We start from the raw sequence: 16,889 nt of genomic DNA on the forward strand, positions 1-16,889 counted from the left end.
CTGTGGATTATGTGCAAATGATAACTGACCATCAGTTCAACATCAAGTGTAAGGATGGCCTGAGGACAAGTAGTGTTATATTAACAGGAAATTGCTAAAAGTGGTCAATGATACCAGAGACCACGTAGTTATGAGGACAGAGATTTGAAGTTTAAGGATCACATGGCTCAGGTGGTTTAGTCATTACATCACATAAATGCAATGTCGAAGAAACACTAACTTATAGGTGAATAAGGACTACTGTGCTCAAATATGGCCACGTAGGTTTTTGTACAGATGGAAAAACAACTGAAAAGATGCACTGGCAGCAGAAGGTAACCCAAATGATATCTGGCCTATGGAATTGTGAACATGAGTATAAAGAGTGAAGAAATAGATGGGAAAGAGATATGAAAAACAAAACAAAAAAAAAAAATGATAAGGGAGATCTTTGTAGTACACGAGTGATATTTTGCAGTTTATGACAGATTTAGAGAGAAACAAAGAGAGCTCCAAATCATCTCTAGAAATCTGTGTAAAAGTATGTACATGTATGTGTGTGGGTGTGTGCGCACACACACACACACACACACACACACACACACACACACACACACACACACACACACACACACACACACACACACAGGAAATCAAATATAATGGAACAGATGCTATCATTTCCAACCAAACAAATGCAAATAATAACCTGGGGTTCAATATACCATCATCTAATTTATGATATGGCCATTGAATAACATCAGATATTATAATTAAAAGAAACACACATATTAACCATAGTGAAAATTATTTAATTGCGAATATTTCATCCTAAGTATCTTAGGACATCATTGGTACATTAGTTTTAAACAATAATAGGAATAACACACAGTTAGGGCGCATGATTACAATAGAATCTCATTAAATGTGCATAACGTGCTACAGAAGAAAAAAAAAAATTATTTAACACAATTTTGTATGACAATTTCCCATACTTGAAGAATAGTAAGAACATTTGCGGTTTAAGTTTGGTCTGTGTCGTAGGGCTTCAAAACTTTCTTTGTATAAACGTTCATGTTTATAAAACATGAACGTTTTTTTGAAACATCAACTCAGAAAATTAAATAAGCTACTTAATGAAACTTCCTCCTTAGATGAAGAAACAATCAAAAAACTTAAGACATACCATGCAAGACCTCCTATAATTTATGGCTTACCTAAGCTACACAAAACTAATGTTCCACTTAGACCCATCGTAGATTGTATCAGCTGTCCAACTTACAAGTTATCAAGATTCTTATCTAACCTTCTCCGCCCTCACATAGGCCACTCAGTCTCTTCAATCAAAAATTCTACCGAGTTTCACAAAAAAATTAAAGACATTCAACTATCAAAAACTGACTTGTTAATCAGCTTTGACATTGTCTCCCTCTTCACAAACATTCCCCATAAAGAAACAATAGAATTACGAATTACTAACTCAAAAATTTCCATCTGATATACTTGAATTGTTCAAGTTTGTTATTGCATCAAGTTACTTAACCTGGAATGGTCAAATTTACAAGCAAAAAGAAGGCACAGCAATGGGATCTCCTTTATCACCAAACCTAGCAAACTTGTTTCTAGAACAACTTGAGGAAAAAATATTCACTTTTGAACCCAAACCAAAAATAATCATCATCATCAAATTCCTGACATGTACCCTCAAGAGGTGTACAGGATATGATGGTACTACATGAAAAATTTACATCATTACTAACTTCCTATCTACAATTTTCCTCCAAATCAGTCTGTTACTCGTCAAGACGCCAACATTATCAGATGTTATATTTCTATCGTCTAAGGCACTTTGTACCGTATTAATCCACCTATATCTTGGTCTTCCTCTGGGTCATTTTCCTGCCAACCTGGCAGAGAGCACTTGTTTTGCTAATCTTTTCTCTCCCATTCTATTTAAGTGACCATACCACCTGAGATTAGCTCTGCTAATGCATTCCTGGATGCTGACAATGTCAACTTCTTTCCTAATATCCTCGTTTTTAATATGATATTGCCATTCATGCCATCTGTTCACACCACTAATCTTTCTCAGCACTCTCATATCTGCGGTCTCTAGTCTTTGGTCAAGTGTTTTACTTTTGACCCAGCTCTCAGATCCATAAGTTAAAACTGGTTTGAACACTGTCTTGTATGCAGCTAATTTAGTGTTCCGACTAATTTCTCTCTTATTCCACATGAATTTATTCAATTGACTTCCCACCATACCAGCTTTGCTGATTCTGTTGTCTATTTCTATATTGAATTTACCATCTTCACTAAAAATCGTGCCTAAGTAGCTGAAATGTTTTACTTGTTCCACAGGTTCTCCATTCACAACACAGTTGACATTTTCAATGATTCTGCCTATTTTCATTGTCTTTGTCTTTTTATTGCTGACCTTCATACCATATCTATTACAACAGTTATTCAATTTATTCAGAGAATCTTGCCGACTTGTAGCGGATTTATTTAGAAGTATAGCATCATCCACATAAAGCAAAGAGCTGACATTAACATCTCCAATTTTGATATCATGTTTAATACCACTTTCCTTCATAATGTGATCCATATAGATAATGAATAACAGAGCGGATAAATTTGGTTAAGATATGTCGATGACGTATTTGCAGTCTGGGATCATCCCGAACATGAATTACAACTGTTTCTAGATAAAATTAACCTTCTTCATCATCGCATCAACTTTACGTTAGAAAAAGAATCTCCACAGGGTATCTCCTTTCTTGGATTTACACATCCAAAGAAAAGAAGACGGTTCCATCGCCACATCTGTCTTTCGCAAGCCTACATTCTCAGGTTGCTACATTCACAATTCTTCCGCTCATCATATATCTCAGAAATCTGGCATTATTAAATCACTAGTTTCCAGAGCACATAAATTCTGCTCCTCTGAAGAATCTTTAAACCAGGAATTAGAAGTAATCAAAAATACAGCCATCCTAAATGGATATAATCCTAAAACAACTTAAAAAATCATCAGTCACTTCTCCACACATCAAACCAGACAGGAAGAAGTCCATAGGATTCCCATACCTTACGTTAAAGGCATCTCTGAACATCTTTCTAAAATTATGAAGAAATACAATTTTGCCACTAATTACAAACCTATCAACCAAATTTACAACTTGTTACCTTCTCCTAAGGACAAACTCTCACCTCTGATGTTGCCTGGCATTTATGAGATTCCATGCTCATGCAAATTGTCTTACTTTGGACAGACAGGTAGGTATGTTCAGAAACGCATCTCGGAACATCAAGACCACATTCGTCTTTTTAAACTGCAGAAATCTGGCCTCTCTAAACACGAATTGAGAATCTAAACCATAGGATCCATTGGGAAAAGTCTAAACTTTTACATAAATCTTTATATAAACATGAACGTTTATACAAAGAAAGTTCTGAAGCCCTACTACACAGACCAACTTAAACCGCAACGATGTTCTTACTATTCCTAAAGTATGGGAAATTGTCATACAAAATTGTGTTAAATAATTTTTTTTTTTTTATTTCTTCTGTAGCACATTATGCACGTTTAATGAGATTCTATTGTAATCACGTGCCCTAACTGTATGTTATTCCTATTATTGTTTAAAACTACTGTACTGATGATGTCCTAAGATACTTAGGATGAAATATTTACAATTAAATTATTATCACTGTGGTTAACACATGTTTCTTTTAATTATGATCGCACCACAGGTTTCGTTATTTAAAAAAATCAGATATTAGATTATCATTAGAGCTTATCATAGTAACCATATGAAATTAATGTAGTCATAATATGAGGTCCCAATGAGGTTGGGATGGTACATGAATTATTATATCACATTCATTAAAGTGGATGACAATACAGGAAAAGAAGATTATGTACTTATATAAAAGAGCAAAAATTATGGACACAGACAATTTGAACAGTGAATTCGGTAAAAGCATCAAATGTGATGACAACAATGGCTTAATCTTATATTAACGAGATGGAACTACTGAAAAAAAAAAAAAATTACCTATTATTCCTGAAAACATTGATAATGCATTTCCTACCAACAATGAAAGAATAACTTAAGTTTTACTGTATATTATTCCCCCCCCCCCAAAAAAAGGCAATAGAATACAACATTTAGAAAGACATGCCTGTTTAAGGGATCACTATTATTATTATTATTTGTCACCTCCAGGGAGTCCAAAGACTCATCAAAGGAGGGTATCTACTCTACAGCTCTGTCTCCACCACTCACAATTCACTAACTGACCGTAACTACACTGACCCCATCTATCGCTGACCACCACCACTGGTATTTCCAAGGACAATCACAAACATCCATGCCCACGGTGGGATTCAAACCTGCAGCCTTTTGGCTGGGGAGCGGAGATATGCTAACCACTCGGCCAGCCTGGATAGCCAAGTAGTTTATGCTCTAGCAAATAACTAGATTTTATATGAACTCTGTGAAATATTCCTGCATTTCATGGTGTAAATGTTACTTTCTTAATTTATAAAAAAAATGATAATGGCGTTATTAAAGACTGTAGAAAAATGTCAAGGTAGCCAGTAGTAGTTTCTATGCATAAATTAGCAGAAGCAGCTTACCAACTCAATAATGTAAGCTGTAGGACTTTCTTCAACTTTAACATCTGTGAAACCAACCTATGAAGTGAAAAAAATGAGCCATCATTATTATTATGCTACTTTACTTAAAAAACAGTAAATTTTGCAAACTTCAAGCAAAACAACATGTAAGCTTTCATATCATGAATACATTTAAATTAAATTATAGTTCTCATTTCCAATAAATTAATTTTATAACCAAATCAAAGCATTCTTTTAGTTCAATATTCGTCATTGATTTTTATTAATTTTCGTTGTACACAGCTACTGAACATAACTTGGGTCTTCTTTAGGGTTATCTTTAAGTCCTTGCTTTGCAAGCATTTGGAGCCATAGACACTAGTCTTTAATTTCTCTAGACTTGTAAAGATAACTGTCATCTACAAAGCATAAATGGCTTAAGTATCTTCTATTTATCTTCAGACCTTTTTCTTCCCAATCAAGGAGTTCGAATAGCTTGATAGGTTGCAGGTCTTCTACATAACCTTTCTTGTGTATAAAAATAAGGGTAGCTGTTTTCCATGCTCTTGGTACATACTTTTTCTTCAGATAATGTAAAACCTTTTGGCAAGATTCTGTAAATCACTTCACTACCAGCAGCTTTTCCACATTTTGCATGCTGCACATAACTTCTGGTAAAATTTGGGGTATCTCAGTTAATTCATAGCTATCTTCTTCATTTTCTCCTCTTGATATAATATTGATATCCTATAACAGGGATGTTCAACTCGTCGATCACGGAGTGATTTTTGGTCGATCTCTTGTATATTCCTCCTTACTTACAAATTTAATTAAAACTGAAAACATAATATTTTATTTATCATTATTTTGTATTATTATTAATTCACTTTAAGTGTATTGCGATTGTTTATTTATTTTTTGTTAAAAATGTCAAATCAGCAATTTTCTTATAAGTCCAGATAAATGAATAAATTTCAATCAGTGGAAGTCAAACAGCAAGCCGAGTGAATAAGATTATAAGCAAAGTGTAAAAACTCGATTGTAGTTTAAAGATTAAATATTACAAAGCACATTACATTGATTTTTTACTTAGGTTAAGTTCCATGTGAATACTGTAAAAAAAATAAACTTTGTTTGTCTCGGTATAGTCTGTATTAGATGTTTTTGTAAATATCTCTTTTGAAGCTAACTGTATATACTGCTTTAATAAGAATATGTTAGAGTGTTAAAAACAAAGGTGCCGAAGCTGTACATGGCAGCATTAGAAAGATTGTTATTGAAACTTGTATGTATGAGAAAGGCTTGCAGGCTATAAGTGTAAACATCTCCGAAGTCAGTCAGAAAAAGTTCAAACAACTTTCCGATGACCGGCAACTTATAATCAAAAGAAAGCGAAGGAGAAAAAAAGGCGTGCCGAACTTGAAACTTAAGATGAATGACTCATACCGATTCTTTGGGGTTTGCCAAACTTCATGCGAGGTTTCAGAGGAGGCCTAATAAAAAGGGACTGAAGCAAGCAGAAGGGGTCCCGGTTCCAAAATTGCTGTCAGAGAGACTCCCCGGATCCACGTTGCTTGAGAGAGGAGTTTCCCGCTTCCAGAAAGGAGCTTCTCGGTTCGAGATGTCGCTAGGGAGAGACTACTTCTAGGCCGCAGACAAGGTTTCAAATTGCCGAAAGAAAGAATTCCAATTGCTGGAGAAAAGTTTCCAGGCCAGGTTGATGTCAGACATTCAACAGTGATATCATTACAATTTGATGAATCAAACAACTTCACTGATATTACTCAGTTAATGGTATTTATTCGCATGGTATTTCAAGATTATTCAAATAAAGAAGAACTTTTGAAAATACCATTATTGGGAAGGACTAGGGGAGAAGACATTTTTTCAGCATTTCATGAATTTGTGAAACAACACAAACTTCCGCTTTTTAAACTTGTGTCTATTACTATTGATGGTGCTCCTGCAATGATAGGTAATAAATCAGGCTTCATTTCATTATGTAAAAACGATGACAAATATCCAGATTTTTTAATGTACCACTGTGTTATTCACCAACAAGTACTGTAGTAAAAGATTAAACACAAAAGATATTTTGGATATTACATTTAAAATTGCAAATTCTGTTTGAGGAAAAGACCTGCAATGCCGGTTATTTAAATTACAGGCAGATGATGATAGGGAACTTCTGTTGTACAATAATGTTCGCTGGCTCAGCAGAAGCCAATTTTTAGAAAGATTTCTTGTATTAATTAACGATATAAAAAATTTTCTTGATGAAAAAGGAGATATTTATTCCTTTCTTTTAGGCTTGCACGGTGATCCGAATGCATTTTTGGAAATTATGGAGGCAACTACCGTGTTTGAATAAAAACTTTAGTTTACTATTACTAAAATTTTACAATTCGACATTTCGACCTTTATGTCAAGGTCATCTTCTGGAGCGTACAAATATACACAGGAAACAAGCTATATTACAATCATACTGGTTCGTTAAAGACACTGACTAACCGCTACCACAATTGTTGGCCTGACCTCTGGTGGGAAAAAAAAAAAAAAAAAAAATTATACATCAACGCTAAAGTCCTATTATTTGTGTTGTCTACTATATACATATATTAACATTATATTAACATCATTCCAGCCAGTTGGAGTGGAATGGTTTCTAATAATAGCAGATTGGCTAGAGTCCTGACTTGTGTTGAATCTTTCAAATTAGGTTGGCTGAATGTGTGCCATCCAGATCCTTGGAATTTTCATACCATCTTTATTGTTGATATTTGGGTGGTTTATCAGGATTTTGCAGGATTCTTTAAATTTTCTTTCGTACCATGTTTTTGTGCGGTGTAAGGAGCAGGTGCTTTTCCAGTTGATTTGGTGTAAGGTGTTGAGTGCGTGGTCTGAGAGGCCTGCTTCACCATAATGGTTATATTTAATGTGTCTAATGTGTTCTTTTTTGCGTATAGGGATTGACCGTCCTGTTTCACCAATGTACGGTAAGTTACAGGTGCAGCGGATGCAATAGACTCCAGGATGTGCTAATGGGAGGAGAGGGTCCTTAGAGGAGCTGAATATGGTTTTAAGTTTAGTGGGTGGTTTAAAGGTGGCATTAAGGTTAAAGTGTTGTAGGATTCTGTTGATTTTTTTTTTTTTTTCTGATAACCCTTTAATGTATGGGATGGCTATGGTTTTACTGTAGTCTAGATTCGTTTTTGTTGTGGTTTTATAGAGTATTTTATTGACAGTATTTTTGTTATAGCCATTGTTTATGAATGTGTCACTAATGATTTTTAGTTCTTGTTGCAGGGCCTGCTGGTTAGAGCAAATAGTTGTGGCTCTGTTTTTAAGGGTGTTTATGACTCCATATTTTTGTGCTGGGTGGTGGTATGAATTCGCATGTATGTATTGGCCTGTGTGTGTCGGTTTTCGGTAGACCGTGAAGGATAGATTGCCTGAAGGAAGACGTGTAACTAGTGTGTCTAGGAATGGGAGCGAATTTTGGTTTTCGATTTCGATGGTAAATTGTATGCGTTCATGTTGTTTGTTTAGGTGGCTGAGAAATGTGTTTAGCGTTTGCCCACGTACTAAAGTCCGGTTACTTCGTGTGGCAAAACAAATTCTACCTACAAAAGGAAGGTACGGCCATGGGCTCACCATTATCCCCCCCAATTGCGAACCTCTAGATGGAAACCTTTGAGCAAAGGGCTCTTGATTCCGCCACGCTTCGACCGACAATCTGGCTCAGATACGTTGACGACATGTTCGCGATCTGGCCGCACGGTCGACAAACGCTAAACACATTTCTCAGCCACCTAAACAAACAACATGAACGCATACAATTTACCATCGAAATCGAAAACCAAAATTCGCTCCCATTCCTAGACACACTAGTTACACGTCTTCCTTCAGGCAATCTATCCTTCACGGTCTACCGAAAACCGACACACACAGGCCAATACATACATGCGAATTCATACCACCACCCAGCACAAAAATATGGAGTCATAAACACCCTTAAAAACAGAGCCACAACTATTTGCTCTAACCAGCAGGCCCTGCAACAAGAACTAAAAATCATTAGTGACACATTCATAAACAATGGCTATAACAAAAATACTGTCAATAAAATACTCTATAAAACCACAACAAAAACGAATCTAGACTACAGTAAAACCATAGCCATCCCATACATTAAAGGGTTATCAGAAAAAATCAACAGAATCCTACAACACTATAACCTTAATGCCACCTTTAAACCACCCACTAAACTTAAAACCATATTCAGCTCCTCTAAGGACCCTCTCCTCCCATTAGCACATCCTGGAGTCTATTGCATCCGCTGCACCTGTAACTTACCGTACATTGGTGAAACAGGACGGACAATCCCTATACGCAAAAAAGAACACATTAGACACATTAAATATAACCATTATGGTGAAGCAGGCCTCTCAGACCACGCACTCAACACCTTACACCAAATCAACTGGAAAAGCACCTGCTCCTTACACCGCACAAAAACATGGTACGAAAGAAAATTTAAAGAATCCTGCAAAATCCTGATAAACCACCCAAATATCAACAATAAATATGGTATGAAAATTCCAAGGATCTGGATGGCACACATTCAGCCAACCTAATTTGAAAGATTCAACACAAGTCAGGACTCTAGCCAATCTGCTATTATTAGAAACCATTCCACTCCAACTGGCTGGAATGATGTTAATATAATGTTAATATATGTATATAGTAGACAACACAAATAATAGGACTTTAGCGTTGATGTATAATTTTTTTTTTTTTTTTTCCCACCAGAGGTCAGGCCAACAATTGTGGTAGCGGTTAGTCAGTGTCTTTAACGAACCAGTATGATTGTAGTATAGCTTGTTTCCTGTGTATATTTGTACGCTCCAGAAGATGACCTTGACATAAAGGTCGAAATGTCGAATTGTAAAATTTTAGTAATAGTAAACTAAAGTTTTTATTCAAACACGGTAGTTGCCTCCATAATTTCCAGAGATATTTATTCACAATTGAGTGATAAAAGATGGTTGTTACACTTATAATTTTTAGTAGCTTTCTGTACGAAATTAAGCAATTTAAATTTAGAGTTACAAGGTAGAGATAAAAATTTAATCGACATGTTAAGTTCCATAAAAACTTTCCAACAATACTTACTTTTTATTAAAGAAAAATATAAATGACCGTGAATTTGGACATTTCCCATATTTCTTAAATTTTTTGAACAAAATCAAGAAATGCTTCACTATGATTTAAAAGAATTTATTCGTGAAATAGAATTAGTTGAGAAAGAAATAAATTCAAGATTTAAAGATTTTAAAAAAACTGAAATGATTGTATCTTTTATCAATAATCCATTTCAAGAAAACTTGAACATCATAGAAATTTCAAATAAAATTAGTGGGCTGTTTGATATAAACCAAACTGAAGTAGAATTTGAGATAATAAACATTCAGAATAGTTTACATTTAAAATCAATAAACAATGAAGTCATTTGGAAGTATGCACATGAAAAATTCCCAATATTAACTGTTATTGTGCTAAAAATTGTGTCGTGTTTTGGATCGGCATACTTGTCACAATCCACTTTTTCAAATATGACCTTCATAAAAAATCAATTAAGAAAGCAAATTACAAATGATCATTTGGATGATTGTCTGCGATTGGCCACTTCTTCATATCAACTTGACTATGATAATATTGCATGGTCCAAACAATGTCAAATTTCACATTAACTTTTTTTTCTTTTTTTTTTTTAAATCAACCCGCATTTCCTGTAACTTGTGAGTTTGTAATCAATTTGTTGTTTTTTCTAACTTTGGTTTTCCAAAATAGAGAAATAAATATTTTATTCCAATATTTTTTTTTTGTTGTATTACAATAATTAAAAGTGATAAATAAATTTTTAAATACACAAATCAAGTTTTTAGTTGTGTATTTTTTTTTTTAGTTGTTTATTTGTGCATAATCAGATTAGGGGAACGTGATCTATATAAGAGAGTAGATCGCCGAATAACATTTTATAGAAAAGTAGCTCGCGTAGTAAAAAAGGTTGAACACCACTGTCCTATTACATGCCCCCCCTCGTGCACACATGCACGTACACACACACACGCGCAGAGCAATCTACTGTTTATCTGACATTCAAAAACAGTAGATTGCTGTGTGTGTCTTTTATCTGACTTTCAAAACAACGACTCTTCAAATGACCTTCCCTTGCATGTCAACCATCCTCTATTAAAGTTCATGTAATTGTATTTCAATTTGAACCTTCAGTTATCAGATCTTGCCGTTTTGATAATTGAAGGGTTGGATAAATGGTAGATTATTGCACGCGCGCACACACACACACATATTCATATACACATGATGATATATATTGTATTGTTCTCCCTGATACATCGTCAGGGAGTGCAATACAAGACTTACACATACAAGGACAACACAAGACTAAGTGACACATGTGGATGAAAGACTAGAGTCCTAACTAGGTGGGCACTTGTTAGCAGCCTAGGATGTAAACTGGGATCTCAAAATATTAGATAAGGAAGTTGTTATTCCCCCTTTATAAGGCTTTGATATTCCCGCATCTGGATTACTGGGATGAACTCCGGTCTCCTGGATTTCTTGGGGATGAGGAAGCGGCAGAGAAGATTTAGAAGTGAGTGACAAAAAATGGCGAGTGGTTCATGGAATGTTCCCTATGAGGACAGATTGAAAGTATGGATTGCAGAAGTTGGTTAATAGGAGAAAAAGAGGGGATATGATAGAAACATTTAACTTGCTTAAAGAGTTTTATATGACAGATGCAGGGGAAATGTTTCATCACTTGGCTAGAGGGGCCAGAACCTGGCAGTTGAATAAAGGTGTAGTTCGTTCAAGATACCAAGCAATTTTATATACTTTGTTTTAATCCTTTTTCCCAAGTAAACAAACAGACAAACAAATCAAGTTTGTGCCAAAACATAGTTCAGGTCCGAGGCAACTTGTGGTAAAGGTGGAGTAAGCTCTGATCACTTTCCCTTGGTATCTCCCCTAATGCAAAGCACATCCCCTTGCGGAGATGTATGATGCTATGCATTAAAGGAAAGGGGCACTACCTAGACCGGTTTCGACCTTTATTGAAGTCTCGTATGTGGGAGCCAGACCCAGAGATGCCAAGGTTGAAGTAATGCATAGCATCATACATCTCTGCAAGGGGATGTGCTTTGCATTATGGGAGATACTAAGGGAAAGTGATCAGAGATTACTCCACCTTTACCACGAGTTGCCTCAGACCTTAACTATGTTCAGATGCAAACGTAACTCACTTCTCTGTTTGCTTACTTGGGAAAAAGGATTAAAACCAAGTTTATAAAATTGCTTGGTATCTTGAACGTATAGTATACCAAAGGAAAAAAACTTTCTACAAAAGGTGTAGTTATTAAGGGTGTGAGGACTAGATTTTTTGCTTGGAGAGTTTTGAATGAGTGGAATGGTTTACCAGAGTCATTTGTGAGTGCTTTGTTTGTTAATGGATTGTGTGGATAGATTGGATCTCCTGCAATGAGTCTTCAGACTCCATGGAAGTGCTAATATTATAATAATAATAATAATAATATATTCCCCCTCCCTCAACTGCACACAGGAAGTCTGATGTGTTTCTTGAAAAGCTAGAAGTTGCTGTCATTTTGGAAACAAGTATGATGAATTCTATTCCAAAAAAAACAAAGGCGGATAAAAAAAAAAAAAAAGGCAAGTAGGTAGATAATCTACATTAAGCTACTGTAAAAGCAAATACTTTTCATTTTGGTTTGTCAGTCCATAGACGGAATTGAAAAAGGAAAAGCTACCGGAGTTGTGAATGCTGAAGTGCTTTAAGATGATCACACTGTTAAGATAGACAGACAAACTACAGAAAATCAAGCTTTAGGGATAAAAATTTTAAAGAGGTCAAAGATTTGAATTCATAAAGTCACAGAATTACAAAAATAATAGTTACAGGAAAAAAAAAAAGTGAAAGAATCAAGAAAAGAAATTTTGAATCGGAAAAGAAAAAAAAAGAGAGAATTCTAGGTCTCTCAACAGGATAGATCTTACAATTGTGCAAGTGACACTCGTGACAAGAAATTATGCAGTGGGAAACTGACTAGTAGTTCTGTTAAAAAAAATAAAAAATAAAAAATAAAAAAATAAAAATAAAAAAAAATTATATTACAGGCTTAATGGAGTAAAACAGCACTGAGAAAGGATTAAAAAATGTTATTTATTTCTTCCAATATTTTGTCAGTCACCGATACATTGTCATGGAGTACAATATGAGACTTACACACGCATACACACACACACAAAGGCAACACAAGACTAAGTGGCACAAGTGGTTGAAAGACTAGTCCCTAACTAGGTGGACACTTGTTGGCAGCCTAGGATGTAAACTGGGATCTTAAAATATTAGTGTTTCCCATATATTGTCAAAACAAAATTAATAACGGAAAAAACTCGCATACAAAGATTATTTAATAGTATAATTTTCGCCTGCGTGTCACAGGCATCTTCAGTACATTAAGCTCAAATTAAACAATAACTGACAATTCCAAAAAGTGCCACCTAAGTAGCTAGTGTATGATAACTAACTTTAATGTAACTCATATTTGTAAATTTAGGGACACAAAAACACACGTGTTGAACAGATTATTTTATTAATTACTAATAAAATAAAACTTGACGTTTCAATCCCTATATCGAGGTCATCATTGGAAGAATACAACTGTTTAAGGAACCAAGCTACATGCTCATGCCCTGTTAATAAATCCTTTTTTCTAGCCTGACCTCTAGTGATAAAAAATTAAATAAATAAATGAAATAAAATAAAATAAAAAAAAAAAATAAAAAAAAAAAAAATATATATATATATATACACACACATATAAAAAAATAAATAAATACAACTACAATAAACTGCTAAAATCCTCATATATTAATATTCTTCTGGGTAGTTCTGATTGTTATAAAATGATTTCTTTCAGTTGCTGTTGAATGTTACAAACACTTCACCAGGTTGTCTTCTTGTAGTGGGATTTTTCTAAGGCTAGTTTAGGTTTTTATACAGGTTGTAGATGGGTCCTCCACATTCTTGAAATGGTTAGGCCATCATTTTTGTTGAGATTTGGGTTGTGTTTGAACATTTCACATGACTCTTTAAATTTTCTCTCAAACCAGGTTTTGGTGCAGTCTAGGGACTTGGTATTTTTCCAGTTTGGAGTGCGTGGTCAGAAAGGCCGGTTTTACCAAAATGGAGGTATTTAATGTGTCGTTTGTGTTCGTCTTGTCTGATTGGGACAGTTCGCCCTGTTTCCCCTATGTATGGTATGTTACATGTGCATTGTATTTTGTATACCCCTGGGTGTGTTAGGTGTGGAAAAGGATCTTTAGAAGAACTGAGTAGGTGCCTTAACTTATTTGGGGGTTTAAAGGTGGTTTTAATGTTGTATTTGCGAAGTGGTCTGTCTATTTTTTCAGAAATGCCTCTAACATAAGGAATGGCAATAGCATTCTTGAAATCTTTTTTGTTCTTACTGGTTGGTATCTTTATGGAGGATCTTGTGAATAGTTTTTTTACTGTATCCATTTTTGATAAATGTTTGGTTGATGATCTTGTATTCCTGGTTTAGAGCCTGTTCATTAGAACAAATAGTTAGGGCTCTGTGTTTAAGGGTGCTTATGACATCTAGTTTTTGTGTTGGGTGGTGGTAAGAATTTTTGTGTATGTATCAGCCTGTGTGTGTGTAGGTTTGCGGTAAACTGAGAAGGAGAGACAGCCAGAGGGAAGACGTGTGACAAGTGTGTCTAGGAAAGGAAGAGAGTTGGGTTTTTTTCCATTTAAATGGTGAATTGGATACGTTTGTGTTGTTTGTTTAGGTGGCTAAGGAATGTATTTAGAGCTTCGCGGCTGTGGGGCTAAATGGCAAAAATATCTTCAACGTATATGAGCCAAAATTTTGGGCTTTAGACATGCTGTCTCTAGAGCACGTTGCTCAAAGTCTTCCATATAAAAGTTAGTTATTGGGGGAGAAAGTGGTGAGCCCATGGCTGTACCTTCTTTTTGAAGGTAAAAATTGTTTTGCCACACGAAATATCCAGAGTGGAGTACGTGGGCAAAGAGGGCCGTGATGTCATGTGGAAATATGTTCTGTAGGAGCAAGATCGTGTCATTGATCGGGATATTGGTGAAAAGGGAAGTTATGTCAAAGCTCACTAATAAATCTTGGTCGTTGAGTGTAATGTTTTTAATTTTATTAATGAAATGTTGTGTATTTTTTATGTAGGAAGGGGACTGACCTACCAATTCCTTGAGTGTGGCAGTTAATTTTTTGGCTAAGTGATAATTTGGGCTGTCAATTCCTTCAAAAATCGGACGAAGCGGTGTGCCTGGTTTGTGTATTTTTGGCAGGCCATAAATTCTGGGTGCACGGGCATACTGAGGTATTAATTTTTTTGTTGTTTCTTTGGGCCATGTGTGGACAGATTTGATTAATTCAGTTGTTTTCTTTTTGTTACGTTTTGTGGGGTTGTGTAACAAAAAGAAAACAACAGAACTTTCCATCTGTTCATAAGTATTTTCTGGTTTTATCTGTTTTATCAGTAAAGAGTGCTACATATTTCACCAATTCTTGTGTTTTATAATCTTTTTCAGATATCATTTCTCCCTTTTTGTTTCGAAGGATACATAGTTGTTTTTTCTTAAATATACCTGAGGTCTTTTTCAGCTTTCTGTGTAGATTAAAACTGCCATGCTTTTCCTGTAGAAATTCTATTTCTTTGAATTTATCATTCACCCAGATTTTCTTTTGCTTTTCTGATCTTGTGTTTAATGATTTTCTGAACCTCTTTATATTTTGTTGGACTATGATTTTTATATGATCTGCATTGATTCATGAAAGAAAGAATTTCGTCAGTTATACCTTGTGTCCTGCTCTATCAGGACACAAGGTATTGGTACATTTCTCTATGAAGACAGACTTTAATTTGTCACATGATTCATCAACCCTCATGACATCATCTTTCTTGATAAGTGCTATCTCTTGATTCAGATCTTGACTCGGTTTTTTTTTCTTATCTCTGGTTTTTTTTAACTTTCCTAGATCAAACTTTTTTTGTTGATGTTTCTTAAGTATAGCTTTCAGTCTAAGTTTTAACTCTGTCACCAGTAGATTATGATCAGAAGTGCTATCTACACTAGGATAGGTTTTTGTACTGTTTATGGAACATCAAAATCATTGATTAATTAGCAAGTAATCAATTTGGTTTCTGACTATATTTGCATTATTATCTGGTGGTGATCACCAAGTATATGGCCTTTGGGATGGTAGCTTAAACCATGTGTTTGTGATTATTAGTTCTTCTTGGCAGAATTGAATAAGATGGTCTCCTCTCTCATTTCTTGTTCCCAGTCCATGTTTGCCATCTATATTTCCACTTATACCTTTCCCAGCTTTAGCAACCACCCATGACGATGTTAATATCATGTTTCTTTGTATTTTTCATTAGTTCTTTTAATGGATCATAAAATTCTTTGATCTTGGTATCATTCTTGTCATCAGTAGGAACATAGACCTGTATAAAATTAATATCTAGTCGTTGACCTTTCAGTTTTAATAACGTCATCCTATCTGAGTAGGGGATGAAGATCAACAGTGACTTATTGGCATCTTTGTCTAATATTATTCCAACTCTGTTTTTGATGATTGTTTTTACTACTTCCAGAGTGGTACATTGTCATGTCATTAACTTCAATTTTGCCAGATCCTGACCACCTAACTTCACTCATTCCTAAAATCCCAATTCCAAGTCTTTTCATTTCCTGAATAGCATTTCTTAGCTTACCTATTTTATACTGGGTCTGACATTCCAGGTTCCTATTTTAGTGAACTCACCATTTTGAGCTTGGAGATTCTTTGCACTCCCTCTTTGATTTAAGGGATGCCGGGAACTTGGGGCTGTGATGGTTAGTCTGGAGAGAATAAAGCACTAGTTTCTCCATTTGCTTACTGCTCTGCAGTATTACAGACATACACAATAAACTGTATTGCCAGCTGCAATTTTTTAATCAGAAGCTTTACTTCAACCTTGTGTCAGTACTGACAAAGCTTCTTCTCTTTATCAGATGATTGAATCCTTTAATTTTCCTTTTGTAACCTATCCTTTAATTTTACTTGTAACCCTAGGTAGGGACCCCAACCAGGTACTAACTGCCGGAGCTATCTGAGCCTGGGTTGTTTATAGAGGACTC

The 16,889-nt window shown here is 35.1% G+C and overlaps 1 protein-coding gene across 2 annotated transcripts in view; it reads right to left on the reverse strand.

The window, feature by feature from the left end:
- The window catches only part of IntS9 (integrator complex subunit 9), a 405,017-nt gene that overhangs the window by 19,255 nt on the left and 368,873 nt on the right, over positions 1–16,889 (reverse strand). For both annotated transcript variants that reach the window (XM_090391326.1, XM_090391327.1), the window contains exon 18: positions 4,625–4,681. In XM_090391326.1, the coding sequence (XP_090247452.1) occupies positions 4,625–4,681 (57 nt within the window). The remainder of the gene's footprint in view (positions 1–4,624; positions 4,682–16,889) is intronic.

This window comes from Typopeltis vanoorti, chromosome 4 (genome assembly GCF_054136105.1).
Source record: "Typopeltis vanoorti isolate ZY-2024b chromosome 4, IOZ_Tvanoo_1.0, whole genome shotgun sequence".
Taxonomy (NCBI): Eukaryota; Metazoa; Arthropoda; class Arachnida; order Uropygi; family Thelyphonidae; genus Typopeltis; species Typopeltis vanoorti.